The following is a 15,676-nucleotide window of genomic DNA, read 5'->3' on the forward strand; positions in this document are numbered from 1 at the left end:
CTGTGAGGTGTCCACTCCTGGCCACCCCCAAGGTGGAGGCCAGGCATCCTTAGCGTTGTGGGGGCCGTTGTGGAGATTAAGCAAGCTATTGCCCAGAGTTGCAGAGTGGGACTCCATGATTGGAATAGGCACCGAGGCGAGAATTATCAGGTCCGTGGAATTTTTGAGCTCAAGACCCGCCGAGGCAGGGAATTGAACCCTGGTCCCGGGCTAGACCTCTGCATCAGGAGCAGTCAAATATTGCCAAATCTAGAAGTTCAAAGCTGGTAACTTGCAGCTGTTTTTGCGGCCAAAGGTGCACCGTGAAGTATTCATTCAGGAGGCTGAAGACTCATGAAATTGCCTTTAAGAACTCTATTTTTTAATTTATGTATTTTTCCCAATACATTTTTCTTTTGAAAGTATGGAATATTGTCTGCCAATACCTGAAAAATAACCCAGTTGAAGCTGGAACTGACGCAACAAAAAAACATTTGGAGATTTTCTATGCATTGTAATTTCTTGACAGGACTTTTCATGCCTCTTCTGCCTATTGCTTTCATTCTCTTAATTTTCGGATAGGTGTTACCAAGGACTTAATAAACTCTGGATAAAACTCTACAAGTAATATTTAACATACACTGATTTACTAGTTATATCGACTTTGGATGGCTAAAACACACATAGTATTGTTGGTTGGCGTAGATAAAGGGGGTTTAACAAAATGATCATTATAGTCATGAACATGGCCCGAGACATTTCTGAAGGAAGAAGAACATTTTAAATAATCAGTAACTTCAGAAAAAGGAAACCTATCTTCTAAATTGCCGATTGTTAACTCTGAAAATATGAAATGTAATCCTAGCTTCAGCATTGCTCAAAATAACATTTTATTACGGAAAAATCCACTTATCTCACAGTGCTTCAAATTGTAATTGTGTAATTTAAAAATGTAATCCCTTTTGTGGTGATCAGTATTGATCCCATGTACATCCTGGTTTCTGTAACCGGATATCAACCAGGCCCCACAAATTATATTGTTCTTTGGGCATGACCTCGTGTCCCAGATGTTCTGGCTATTGTATTCTATATTCTTCTGAACTAAATATTTGATATATTGAGTGCCCTGGAAAAAGAAGGGGAAAAGCCATGTTATTTTTTTTATAACTGCATTAATTGTGAGTAGTAATTTATCAACCATGCTTGTGGATTTGATATTCTGTTGAAGAATTGTAGACCTAGCCTGTGGTTTGTCATGGTCTATGTTGATGGGATTTTTGTTTGGGCGCAAACGGATCTTGTTTTATGGTAACGTTGAGCACACCACAGTCTCAGTAGCAGTTGACAATGCAACTCATTTGGAGTGAATAAAGATGTGGAGTTTTATAAATTATTTGGGTTTGGGTTTCAATTGGAAAATATCGTGTTTATACTCGAGGGGAGTTTCAGGAGTTTGGACATATTGAGCAAGAGAGAAGGTTTTGGTTTGAGTCGTTCTTCGTAGTCTCTAGTTATGTGTTCAAGAACATTTTGTTCAAACTTTAAAATCTAACAAATGAAGGATTACAAAGCCTTTATTTTGAGTTATCATGGGCTTTTTGCTGTTGCATTTCGACAGTGATTGCTGATTAGAGGAGCAGGATTCTTTGCTGGTTTTGAGACTGATGGTTGAGACAAACATATACTCTAGTCAAATAGTTGAATCACACTGCATAGATGTACAGGAACAGGTTGGCTTTTAACATACCCAGCACAGTTTACCATGGAAACCCTCACCATAATCACCATTATTGGTATTCTGTTTGCTTCTAGCATCATTCCTTCTGCCCTAACAGAAAGAAGGTGCTAATGGAGCATAACACATGAAGATGCAGCAGTCTTCCAGCCTTCATCCTTTAGTCCCCAGTTGTAATCCTCTGTTTTTGACGAAGGAGGATTTGGCAACCCCCCACTACAGCAATTCCTTTCGCTTACTTTTGTCATGGCAAGCACTTTTATGTCTGTGCTCCATGAGTACATGATTTTAGATTATGCAATTATTATAATTAAAACAATATTTGGCACTCTAGTCCAGTCTGTCTTTCTAACCTTTGAGGGATGCTTGTGCTTATTCTGGGATCTTATGAACTGCCAAACTGAACCAGGACCATGAACAGACATGTATGCCCTTCTGCATTCAAGGTGTTAAATTCCAAGTCCTATCCAAGTGAAGAAACATGTCAGAGAAGCAAGGACAGACATATACAAACTAGTGGGAGGGATTCAAAGTAGGGGAACAGATGTATGGCAGTGTACCTATATCTGCCATGGACAACAAAGATTTAAAACCTTGATTTTTAGATTAATTATTCTATGTTCCTCACCCTTAGCTTTTTGGCGCTCTTAATGACCCGTTTCTTTGTTTCAATCTGTTACAGGTATATAATGGTGCCAACTGGCAACCTAGGAGTGTTTGACCCCACAGAAATTCACAATCGTGGACAGCTGAAATCACACATGAAAGAAGCCATGATTAAACTGGGCTTTCATCTCTTGTGTTTCTTTATATATCTTTACAGGTGAGTTTCTTAGAAATGTAGATCCATATTCTGTTAGGTATCTGAGGGTGAGTTACAAGTTTAAATCACATTAAATCTTTTGGTCAGTATCATCCACAGAACTACACCAGTCAGCTTGGCATTGTGCAAATCTTACACGTGGTTAGTGGACATATTTTCTTTTTATGCTGGTGATAGCAGTCCAGGCTTATCCACAGCTTGTGGGAGATTAGCCGCAATCAAAGGACGTGTTCCTGGTACACACGGGTGATCATGTACATAGCCCTAGGCCAGAGGGCCAGTAGTAATCCCGCTTTGGAGCAAAACAACACATTGCCTTTTTCAAAGTTCATAATCATCCTAATATTGGAAGGAAGTGCATCTCGTAGGCTCTGATGTATGTAGCCATAGACCAGGGCACTCAGAACAGGTCAATTACTGAATGTGTGTATCTCATGCTAGTGCAGCCCATGAGCTCTCGTTTATAAGTGACAACCAGCAGCAGAGGAAGATAGATACTTTTTTACTAAGCAGAGGAAACTACACTCTAGTTTTGAAAAGGAGTCCTAAGCAACAGGGACATACAGGGCTGTCGGCTCCATCGTTGACAAAGGGTAGCCTGCAGGGGTCCCACCATCGTACACAGTTATTTACATGGTGCCACAAATGTGCACCCTCCATTTGTACCATGTAGTGTAGCACTCATACACGTTAGCAGTGCGTCTGGTATACCAGTGGTTTTTCCACTAGCTGTTGATCAGCACTCCTACATGTCCCATGTTTATGGGCAAGGTACCAAAGTTATGAAAGACTGGATGTGCCTTTCACAGGAGTCTCAGGAGGCAGTCTCCATGCGGGTGCAGGTGAAAAGAGCCATGACTTGGACCACAAATCCCCAGCCAGTGAGCACTAATGTAATGAAAACAGACTAAAACACTTGCAGTTCCTTTTCTAAGATAGTTGACCCTTATTAGCATGTACTTAAGATCTGTCCAACCAAAATATTTTGGCTGAAGGAGTTGAATTTCACCCTAGTATCTCACTTGACCTCTTCAGGAGTTTTGCAATTTATTTATAGTAATGCAGATCTATAGCACAAGGGTACAGGAGGCAAAAAAACTCCTATAAGGAACTCTTTAAGATGCTCAAGGAGTTCACAAACCCTAAAGTAAACAGTCCCGCCATTCCTCCTACGCTAGAGCTTTGTGATGACTTAGCTGCGCATTTTAAGCTGAAGATTGATAAAATCTATAGCTCACTGGGGGAAGGTGAGACATCGTTGGGGGCGACTTCCCCTCGGAAGGATGTGTTACTACACAGGCTCCACTCCTTCGTAACTGTCACTACAGAGCAAGTAGAGTCTGTACTTGCGCAAACAAAATCAAGCTCGCCAACTACTGTGCCGCATATCATGTCTGAACTAGCGCCGGTCTTAGACGCCTCGCACTCTGAGGTTTGTAAATTTTCTCTAGCCACATCCTAATTTCTGAGGGAAAGGAAGAAGGCACACATAAAACCTCTTTTTTAGAGCAAGGACGGTGGTAAAAGAGGATAGGTGTGTAGGCGCTGAAGGGATATTCACTCGGGGTTATTTATGCGAATAATACTATTAGTGGCGGTGCTAAGGGGTTGGGGAGAACCACCCGCCTCCCTAAATCTCTGTGGTGAACCAACAGAACAATGCAAATTAAATACCCTAGCACACGTGATTTTCAAGACACAACCTAAGTGTACAAGAAGTGACGAAACACGTGTTGGCTTAGAAAAACGAGAACGCCCAAACCGGGAAGATGGATTATAAAGAAGAAAAGAATTGAAATAATTCATCCACTTTGTTGTGTATTCTTACTAACCTCTGAAAAGGTTGTGTCTTGAAAATCACGTGTGCTAGGGTATTTAAATAACATAAAACCTCTGTTGAAGAAGGCGCCTGCGGACCCGGCAAAACTATAGGCCGATCGCTCTCCTTCCTTGCTGTTCGAAGGTCATGGAGACATTGATCAACCAACAACTCACGAGCTATCTGGAGCAGTATAGTTTATTGGACCCCTCCCAATCGGGCTTCTGAGCGGGGCGCAGCACCGAAGATGCCTTAGCGGAAGTCACAGATACAATAAGGATGCCATTGGATAGGGGGACCCTTACTATGTTAGTGCTCCTGGACCTGTCGGCGGCCTTCGGCACCATTTCCTACAGCATCATGCTGGATAGGCTGCAGGAGATTGGTGTTGGAGGTATGGCCTGGGCCTGGCTACAAAGCTTTTTGAACACAGCTGGACACATTTGTATCTCAGACAATGGCATTAGACAAGGGGGTCCCTCAGCGATCCATTTTAGAGCCCTACCTTGTTCAACAGCTACGTGGCTTCGCTGGCTGCCATTATTAGATCATGTGGTTTTGAGACTATCTTGTATGCGGACAACACTCGGGTGATAGTCCCCATCGAGACTGATCCATCTGTAGCCAAAGCTAAGTTTAAGTCCTGTGTGTTGAAAATTGCCACATGGATGAGCAAGAATTAACTTCAGTTAAACTCCAATAAAATGGAGAGTCTCCTGTGGGAAGGCTGCTTAGCTGTGGTCTGTGGACTGGTGGCCTGTGAAACTTGGTGTGGCACCTAGTCCCAAAAAGCAGGCAAGGACCTGGGAATCGTGATCGATAATTAACTCTCACTGGAGGATCACGTGAAAGCGTTCTCGAGGACGTGCTTTGGAATAATGCGGATGCTGAGTAAAATCATTCCGTGGATCCTCCTGGAGGACAGAAAGACCTTAATACAGGCCCTACTAGTCAGCAAATTAGATTACGGCAATTCACTACTAGTAGGAATTAGGAAGGCTCTTGCATCCAGGCTACAGGTGGTTCAAAACACGGCAGCGCGGCTGGCTCTCAACAAACCAGTCCGCACCCTGTCACTACCTCTCTTGCAACAACTGCACTGGCTGCCTATTAGGAAGAGAGCAGTGTTTAAGCTCTTGCCTATAGTGTTTAAAGCACTGCAGGGGACTGGTCCAACGTACCTTAGGAAGAAGTTCATCCCTTACATTCCTGTACGTCAACTCAGATCGAGCAATCGGAAATTGCTCTTTCACTGCAAAATTATCAAAGTCAAACTGGGGGGACGTGCATTCTGTCATCTTGCCCCCCATCATTGGAACAGACTACCAGATGAGATACGAGCCTGCTCAACTCTGGTGCAGTTTAAGAAGCAGTTAAAAACTTGGTTGTTCTAACCGCCATATTGTCACAAACTACAAGTAGTGTGCTGCCAAGGGCGCCGAGAGATCCCTGTGGGGATGATTCATTGCGTGGTACAAATGCTAATAATATTAATAGGAAACTGCGAAATAGAAAGGACGATTACTATAAATTATGAAAACCTACATTCTCCCTCATTGCCTATTAGCTATTTGGAATATCATTTGGAGGTGCGTAGCTGTTGCCCTGGCTGTAATACACCTGTCCTGCAATCTTTTAGTTGAAAAGGCTTAGGGGAGAGGTGCCGCAATGTCTCTTGAATAAAGAAAAGGTCCTTGATTAAAAAAAAAAAAATATATATATATATATATATATATATATATTCACGCTCCAGGTTGTCCACCATGTGCTACTCACATGGTGGACAACCTTGGAGCGTGAATATATATATATATATATATATATATATATATATATATATATATATATATATATATATATATATATATATATATATATATATATATATATATATATATATATATATATATATATATATATATATATATATATATATATATATATATATATATATATATATATATATATATATATATATATATATATATATATATATATATATATATATATATATATATATATATTGCCACAGAAGGTTTACCCTTAATGAAGACGCCTCACACGGAGAGTAAAATCACTTCTTTAATTGCAGACTGCACACCGAGTGTCCTTTCATCACGGCTCCCAGCGGCCATACGCGTTTCAGAATTTGCATTCCTTGATCACTGGCACATTCAGGAAACAACAGCAGCTTGGGGGGGGAAACGTTAAATACTGATTAGTCCCGCCCTTGTGGGCGTGTGCAAACTGCCTCCTGGAACTTGTAGTTCCCCCCAATTGTGACATCCAAGTGGGTGCTCTTGAGTCCTTGAATGATTGAATTAAAACCCCAGTGCAAGTGCTGCAGTAGTATTAGAGGAGTGAGACCCTGGGAATGTGTGTACTTGATGCTTTATGTCTAACCCCATACATTCAGAGAGTGCATCTTGCCTCATTGTGCTTGGGTGCAAAGAATGCATCTAGTCCTAAGTATGTATATTGATGTTGCCTCCCTGTGATTGTTGCTTTGCCTCACTTGATTAAGTAACTAACTTGGGCTGGTGCCTTATCTTAAAGACTGCATCATCGGCTGTTTGAGTAAGAAAAGTGGATCACTCTTCTCTTTTAAGGAGAATATCAGAAAATGTTAGACCAAGAGATTGACATGTGGGTTATTACATGTGAAGAGCTTAGTACTCTCCCCAAATTAAGCGGTTTCTGTCCTCTGCTAAGTTGTCTAAAACCCTCTATGCTCCCATGCAGCACAGTGGAAGTGATCTGGAAATGTTATGGAAAGGGTCTTATCACTTTTTATATCTGTTAAACATGCTTATGGGATGGATGCCAAATGCAGGCAGGGTGTGAATTGTACCACATTTGTTTGTAGTACCAATTCAGGTTGGACCTGCCGTCTCTGGACAGGAAAGCCGGAGCTATGCATAGTTTATTTAAAGAGATATGTTGATTAGGCTTCTGTTAAAAAAGGAAGAAATAAAATAGAAATGCTATTTTAAGATTCTCAGCATTTGTACCATGTCCTGGATGCACACTGGAGCATAGAAAGTCCCTTTACAAGACGGACGCTCTTTTGTCTGCTTTTTATTTTTATATTTATGGGAAAATAATATGATGCTTACAATTTTAAGTTACGTATTTGAATCTACACATGCACTTTACTACGATGTATAAAGTTGACCAACTTCACTTGAACCCTAATTGCATGTATTACAACTCCTCACCACATGCCTTTGGTCAAAACTAACCAGGTCATATGTGAAAAAGGCATACGAAGTCTATGGATACATCCAGATATTTGCTGAACTGCTTGTCGCTGAAAGACTATAAGGGCTTTGGCTTACACATTTGGGACAAGCGATGGGTAAGGCTTGGGGAATGGAATAGTTTTAGTCATATATTACCCTAATGTTTTGAAGGTTGCTATGGTTTGTTCCTTATTGGTCCCTTATTTGACTTACCTCATCAAAACTGAAAAAAGGCTGGATATGTGCCTTGTAAGTTCAGCCCTAAAATACAGATAGTTTTGAGCTAGTTCAGACCTGTCTGCAATATCTCTGAAATACCTGTGGAACTGGTAAAGATTCAAGGTGAAGCCCCCGAAAAACTGCAAGGGCTAGAGAAGGTTTAGGTAAATATCAGTCATACACAGCTCACCAATAATATCCTGGTATGGTTTGTGTAATGTCAGTCACGTACATGCCTGGTTCTCTGAAATGCTTTTTTGGTTGGGGGTGAATATCTCTCATTGCAGACCCATCTCGGTGTGGCTGGTAGGGCTTGGTTTGAGAGGATAGTAGGGCTATGGAGAATCTGTACCATGTCATGCTTGTTTCTGAAAGATCCATGGGACTGGGGTAGTTGGGCATATGCCAGGCTCAATTTTCAAAAGGACGTTGGGAACAAGGCAGGGTTAGCTATACCTTTTGAAAGGCCAATTGTGCGAGCTTGAGTTCCAGTACAGAGGGTTGAAATGAATGATTTAAAAAAAAAAAAAAAATACTGAATTAAAGATTGGGTCCAAGGTAACTTGGGTTGAGAGGAAAGATTGCGTGGTTCTTAAATTACAGTTTAAACTTTTAACAGTGAACAACTGAAACAATGGATTAGATCTGAGCTCAATAGTTGGAAATAATAACCACTGTCCCTACTGGGTAGAATTGTGGCCTATAAAATGGTTATACTACCTAGGATACTTTATATGTTTCAGACGTTAGTCATGCATATCCCATATGACTACATCCCTGACCTTCAGTCGATGTGTTTCTCCTTCATATGGCAGGGTAAAGCTGAGAGAATCAGTGGGCGCCGGGCGTGGGGGGCGGGGGGCGTGGGTGGAGAGTTTGGGAATTCCTGCTCTCTCACACTACTATACTGCGGCTTATCTCCACTTTCTAATACATTGTATAAGGAGGGAAACTGAAAAAGGCTGGTGTATGATCGACTGCACGATGGCAGAGGGTTGCTTGTGGAAATACCGTAGCAACCTAAATCCTAGTGGACAATGACACTCTTGTATCCCAGGTCACAAGGGCCAACCTGGAAGTATGGGATAGAACAGGGGTCACGTATGGCCTTGCCTGCTTTCCTTCCCTCCTCTGTGGGGGAATCACAAGTCCACGCCTGTTCTTAATAGAACCTCCTAAAACAGAAGGCTAGAAGGGGGGTGTTGAAAGCTGAGGGACTTGTTTGACCAGGGTTCAGTAAAATCCTTTGAGCAGCAGGAAGGGGATTGCGCTCTTTCAGAGACCAAATGGTACTGCTATATGCAGCTCTGCCGCTGACTCGGAGACCCTAGAATTAAACGGGAAGGCACCTCCTTTTGAAAAATACCTCTTAAATTGCACTGGAGATGAAGACTCCACATCGATCGTTTACAACATGCTCAATGTCAAACAAGGCACTGGTAAACACACATTTTAGCAGGCTTGAGAGAAAGAATTGGGCGTCGCACTAGATCATGAACAGCAAGATAAAATCTTGATACCGACCAACTACTACACATCCCATGCAGTGAAGAGGTAAACAGTACTCAAAATACTCTACAGATGGCACTATACCCCACCTTGACTGGCTAAAATGAAGAGGGGGGAAGCCCTTTGTATTGGAGGGAGGGTACATAAAGTGGGGACACTTAACTTGCATGCTCTAGTTATACCCCAGACCCTTTTGGTCTTCAGTGTTGACCACTGTAGAACAGATCACCTGGTCAGAATTGGCTAGATGCCTGAGGTGTTCTTACTGGGACACCCAGCTCGTGATATCTACCCACTTTGTGGCACCTTTGGTAGACACATTTCCCACTTCCTCCTGGCTGCCCGGCAAACTGTCGTGGAACTGTGGGACAACAGTTGCCACCCTCCGAATATAAGTGGATTAAGAGACAGCGGTGGATCTGGAGAACGGAAATACTGTTCAAAATAACATGAGATGTAGAGAAAGATTTCACCAAACATAGCGGTCACCTTTTGGAATACTTTGTCAGAGACTTTAAAGAACTTTCCTGCCCTGAGTGGCTCCATGTACTGAAACCCCTAGATACTTCCAAGTTCGATGATTATTAGACTGCTATCTGTAGACAGCCCGATGGGCCTGCGGCCTGACGGAGTGAAAATTCAGCTGACTGATGACTGTGCGTTCCTAAGACTGTACCATCAGCTGACTCAGGATGTGGATGCAAGGTCTGGGGATGGAGAGCCCTTGAATTATGTTAGTTGCCCACTTCTGGGTCTTCTATGTTCTCGCCTATCTACACGTGGATTGTTGGAATTTATTTCAAAATGTCAGTAAAAATCTATTCAAACCTTGTCTTTAAACAGTCAATAGTGTTGGTTCTTTAAAACGTTGACAACTATAGTCTTTGCCTTTATAGCCACAAACTCCTGTGACAAAAACTAGTTTTGATGTCTGTTCATCTCCTGAAAAAGTCTTTGATCCCACACATAGAAACAGGACTTTCCAAAGACCGCTTCCAGGCTAGAGAGAAAGTTAAAACATCCCAAATCACGCAGTCATTAAGAACGGTCATCTGCTGATGACCCCCCCCTGGTGCATCAACGTTCTCTGAGAATTCACACCACCAACCATAAAAATGTGACAAGAGACTTTAGTGAAGAAGGCTTGTGTAAACGTGAAGCATCTCAACCCCTACAAAGCACCCCTATCCAGTTCTTGCGGTCTCTTATACCTAGAACACAAAGATCTTAAATACCTTTGCATCCATTGGTTGAGTCTTCCTCCTCGTATGAAAGACTCACCTATAAATATGAAGCTGCTGCGGTCCTGCAGATGTTTTTCCATGAATCATATAAATAGTTCTTTAGTTACAGTCTTATTGCCCAGATTACTTGGCGGTAATCTTCTCTATCCTTCGTCCATGGTGTCTTGTCAAAGTCATTACTTGTGAGGTGATTTCACCTAATTCCCAGGACCAAAACAAGGAAGTAGGAATGAATGACACAATGCAACTCCTTATAGGTGGTACAAGTCAAAGCCAGCCCATCACTTTTCTCAACTACCAAGCCCTATGAGGCCAGAAGCTCACGGGAGGGTGGATGGGTCTTTAATGACTGTGACGAGGATGCTGTGGACTGAGGTTAATGAAGATTACCGGTAAGTGACCAGGGTATTATCCCTACGTTCTCATCTCAGTCAATACTCGTCAGGAATAACCAAAGCCATACTGGCCAAATAGAACAAAAATTATTGACAAACATCACTGTAACTGCCCAGAAACTTTAATAGTTTAATTGCAAATGAAACATTTTAAAGAATGATGCATCAATTACTGATTCCTAAACTTCGTGTCCAAGGCTATCAGCTGCCACCCCTACACCCTGTATTCTGTAATGCCTCAAAAAGGTGTAAAGAGTTCCCCAGGCTCCTGCCTGACAGATCTCTGCTACCGAAACACCTTTAAATAAGCACAAGAGGCTGCTACTACAGTAGTTGATCTGCCCTGCATCTTATCTGGAAGGGGGGCCCTAAAAGACTCAATCCTAAGAGATGGTCTCCCTGATCCACCTACTTATAGAAATGCCAGAAGCGTTGCTACCCTGGTAGACGTCACCGAACACAGGTTTAACTCTTTTCCTGAAATGTCTGGAACACACTAACTATACCTACATAGCTCTTCTCACATCCAGTAAGTGCAGCAGGTTTTCTTCCTGAGAAGAAGGATTAGAGAAAAAGAGGGAAGCACTATTCCTGCTCTCTGTAAGACATATATGGAACTTTAGTCACAATACCTGGTTTATACGTTAGCACAATTCCACCTTCCAAAATCTTCAACCATGGGGATTGCCCAAGACACCCAATTCACCTATTGTCCTATCTGACATTATTGCCACAAGAAACACTACTTTCAAAGTAAGCCATTTTAGCTCTACAATTGCTAAAGCTTCAAAAGGAAACCATTTAAAAGATTTAAGAACCAAAGTAACATGCCATGGAGGAAAGAATGAATGAACGATTTAGATATGAAAGTTTGAAGAAGTCTAAATCTCCATTATCTGGAAAACTTCCACAGGGTTCTTCAAATAATGTTTTCCTTGCCCACTGAGTTCTTACTATTGCAACTTATAAACCCTTGTTGATTCCATCCATTATGAATTGCAAAACCATTTCAATTCCTCAACTAATTCAGCACTGTTTTTCTAAGCACCATTTTCAATGTCTAGAGTAAGCTGGCAAAGTAGAAGGATGTTTTAACTGCTGAATAACAGCTGTTAGATGTTCAGAAAATGCTTTAGCTCTTAACCGAACTCTCTCAACTTCCAAACTTAAGGAGTCAAATGATCTAGAGACTGATGATTTACTAGAGGTGAAGGAAATGTTGGAATTTTTCAGTGAGATAAGAGACATTGATAAGAGCAAAGGGAACCAGGATCTCCTTGGCCTTAAGGGAACCATTGCCACCACTTCTTTTTTCACTCTGAATTTTTAACAAAAACTTGGAATTGGAGGGAAGACCTGAAGAAGTCATCTGGACTGCTGAGTTACTAGAACAACCACTCTCCCAAGCAATCACTTTTGGAAACTGAGTGCAAAAGTTCTCCAGCTGTGTGTTTTTGGAGGAGGCAAACAGATGTAACAGATGTAGGGACGTTCTCCAAATCTGCGGCATATCCCCATGAATATTTCTTGTGATGGGCACAAATCCTGAGAGGTTAGAAACATCCGGCTCAAAAAGTCTGCTTGGACATTGTCCTGCCCTTTGATGTCCATGTCAAAGGAACTTCTGTGCTCATTTCCCTATCTTTAATGCTGCCAAATTCAAAGAGGAGGATTTTGCCCATGCCTCCCCGTCTGTTGATGTAAGCCATTCCAACATGGCTGTACATCTGAATGAGCACGTGTTGATGTTCAAGTGTGTCTTAACATGCCTTTAAAGCTTCCCAGATTGCCAATAGTTGTCTCCAAGTCTATTAGTGTTGTTTTTGCTTCCAATACCATTTTATTTGATCTGTGAGAGCCTCCAAAACTGCTCTCGATCCTGCTAGACTGGCATCTTTTGTCAGGACTTAGGGCGGGCTGGGGTTCAAATAGAAACCTTTGGTTAGAGAGGATGTCTTGTGCCAATAAGGAAACTCGAGATTTGCTTTGTGATAGGAATTTTCCTCTTCTTCATCATCCTTGCCGGATGAAGACACCTCAGTCTTCTTCTCCCTTTTCCTAGGGGCGTCATGCATCCCCACCAAGGTGTTTAGCAAACTTCTCTTGACTATTTACTCAACAGTAATGTCCTTCAGGATCACTAGGTCTTTTAGCCCTCTTCCTGAGCGGGGAGTTGGACCTGGATTTTGAGTTATCCCTTGATGAAGGTATTATGTCTAGGTTTTTTTTATAGTGTTTCCCTATTTCTTTAAGCTTCGTCTGAAAAAGGGGAAACAATGATTATATTTACTCTTCAGGCGTGTCTACCAAACATTAACACAAACAAAGCCATCTTACCTGCTCCCAGCATGCTGTTATATCCCAGAAAAAAGCATGCAGGAAAACAAAAGCGCCCATCTGACTGAAACTGGTACAGGCCTCCGCTGCAGTATAAGAAATTTCAGGACTACCATTTTAAAGAGCCTTTATTTTTCTGACCCCCCATTTGTGGAAAAAAGGGCCTACACATCTAGCAACCAGAAGAGTCCCATTTTACCTTTTGTGTCCTGTCGCTCCCTCGGAGGACACACTGAACCTGCCTGTGTCTGTCATGGCGTGATCTTCAGAATGCCACAGGTTGAAGACCACAGCCCGGCCAGGAACAAAATGGAGAATTGTGATGGGCTGACTATGAGGAATACCACCCATAAAGGACAGGATTAAGACACACCCATTTCTGTTTTCTGGTTTTGGTCCTGTGGATGAAGTTGGATTACCTCAAGTGATGACTGGGACGAGGATGTAGGGATAATGTACCTGTGTCTGTAATCGCTCAGGGAGGACATCTTGTAAAATTGGCACAAATTGGGGATGGTATCAAGCTGACCTTAAAGTAAAGCATACTTCAGACTCAAAAACATACTCTGGCTTAAATGGAAACATTTTTCAAACACATCCCACTATAGTTTCTTGCTGCTCTATCCTCACATTTCAGAGGGAGCGAGTAGAAACCTTAAATCCATATTAAGGTCATTTTAAAATCCTACAAGGAACCATGTCACATAATAATTCTTACTTTAATCTTTTTCAGATGTGCACTTCTACTTAACACATTGACACTGAACCCTAAGGCATGCCTTTTTTTACAATTGTCAAAATCTTCAGCATTCCACTTTCGGACTTGAACAACATTAATCTGCAATATGAATACTGTTGCTGCCACATTCACATTTGTAAATTCTCATTTAGCAACCAAAATAGTTCTTCATGCGAAAATGAAAAAAGTTGTGAAATGGCATGGGTTTCTGGAAACTACATTGGTATGATGGCATAAGTCGGAAGCACACAATGTTGCTAATTGTGGACACTCTATTAAAGTCTGTCTTTTCCATGGCATTTAAAATGTTACCAATTTATAGCAAACCTATTGACCTTGATGCCTAAGGCAAAGACTGCGTTCAATAGGATCTCTTGTTAAGAGACATCTGAGGAGGCACCAAATGCTTCTCACAGGCTAATTCGTTAGAGTGCCATCAAAAGCGCAGGTGTCTACTTCACAATGTGAACACAATTTGAGTGCTAGGGTATTGCAAATACAGTTAAGTACAGAGTGATAGAGTTTTGAATGTGGAAAAATAAGTAAAGATGTTGGACCATAAAACAAGGTCTTAAACTTGAATAAACGCACATAATAATTAACAGAACTCAACAAATGTTCAGTTTCAGTATTTCAGGGGTTAGGTGTTACTGCTTACACTTGAATTGCTCATGCCACAGTCCATGAGCTGCCTTATGAATGAAAGCATTATTAAATTGAGGGGGCGTAACCTGTCTCTGGGTTGTCTTCTGCTGTTGGTAGAGGGACTTGCTTGAATAAATTCTGAGATGCCATTTAACCATTAACAGTTTAAACTGGTGTGAGGAATCTGTGCTTCTTGTACAAATTATACTGATGCCCGTTTCCTTCTCTCCTGTTTCTTCCTTTAGTATGATCCTGTCCTTGATAAATGAATGAGCAATGATTACAAGAAATGTCTATTTGTAAGATGGCGCTCCAGAAGAATTGTCCCGCACTGAGACCGAGAACATGCAAAGTGTCATTATGCAGTATATTTTTTCCCCTCTTTGAACAAAAACTATTTTTTGGTGGCTGTATTTTTAACATATAAAGTATTTAAAAATGAGTAAATGTGTTTTGTTGTCCTTTTCTTGATGTGTGGGCTAAATTTAAAACATCTCAATAGCATAACATTTTTATAATGAGACCTATTCAGATAATTATCCACACAGTGATAAGTAAAACGCACCTTTTAGCATAGATAATCAGTTTAAGCCTAGATATGGTTTAAAAAGAACAACATTCCCACCCTGTATAACAAAAACCTAAAATTGTTTAGCAGTAAAATACTTCCTGGATCTAGTCAATCAACAATTTTAACTGTGCAAATAAATTCCCTGATTAAAACCTCTGTTAGTTAATTACATATTGACCAGTTTACTAAGTCTGTGGATTCAAACATGTCATTTTACAACATCCCTCTAAACCTACATTCATTAGATTCAAAGTTAAGAGTAGATCTCTAACTTCTTTGAGCTGGTCTGAAATAAAAGCAACTTAATTTCCAGGATGTCTTGTAAATACTGACGCTCTGGGACCAAGTTTACCATCTACTTATGTGCTTGGTTGGGCCACCAGGATTTTAATACATTTTCGGATGTTTCACACACATTT

General features: G+C 41.3%; 1 protein-coding gene across 1 annotated transcript in view; it reads left to right on the plus strand.

Annotated features, from left to right (window-relative positions):
* CNIH4 (cornichon family member 4) overlaps positions 1-15,128 on the plus strand; it is a 47,385-nt gene extending 32,257 nt beyond the window's left edge. The window contains exons 4-5 of the mRNA XM_078649850.1: positions 2,397-2,537; positions 14,932-15,128. Coding sequence (XP_078505976.1) covers positions 2,397-2,537; positions 14,932-14,959 — 169 coding nt within the window. The 3' untranslated portion in view covers positions 14,960-15,128. The remainder of the gene's footprint in view (positions 1-2,396; positions 2,538-14,931) is intronic.
* Positions 15,129-15,676: the final 548 nt, after the last annotated feature.

The sequence above is a fragment of the Lissotriton helveticus genome, chromosome 6, assembly GCF_964261635.1.
Source record: "Lissotriton helveticus chromosome 6, aLisHel1.1, whole genome shotgun sequence".
Taxonomy (NCBI): Eukaryota; Metazoa; Chordata; class Amphibia; order Caudata; family Salamandridae; genus Lissotriton; species Lissotriton helveticus.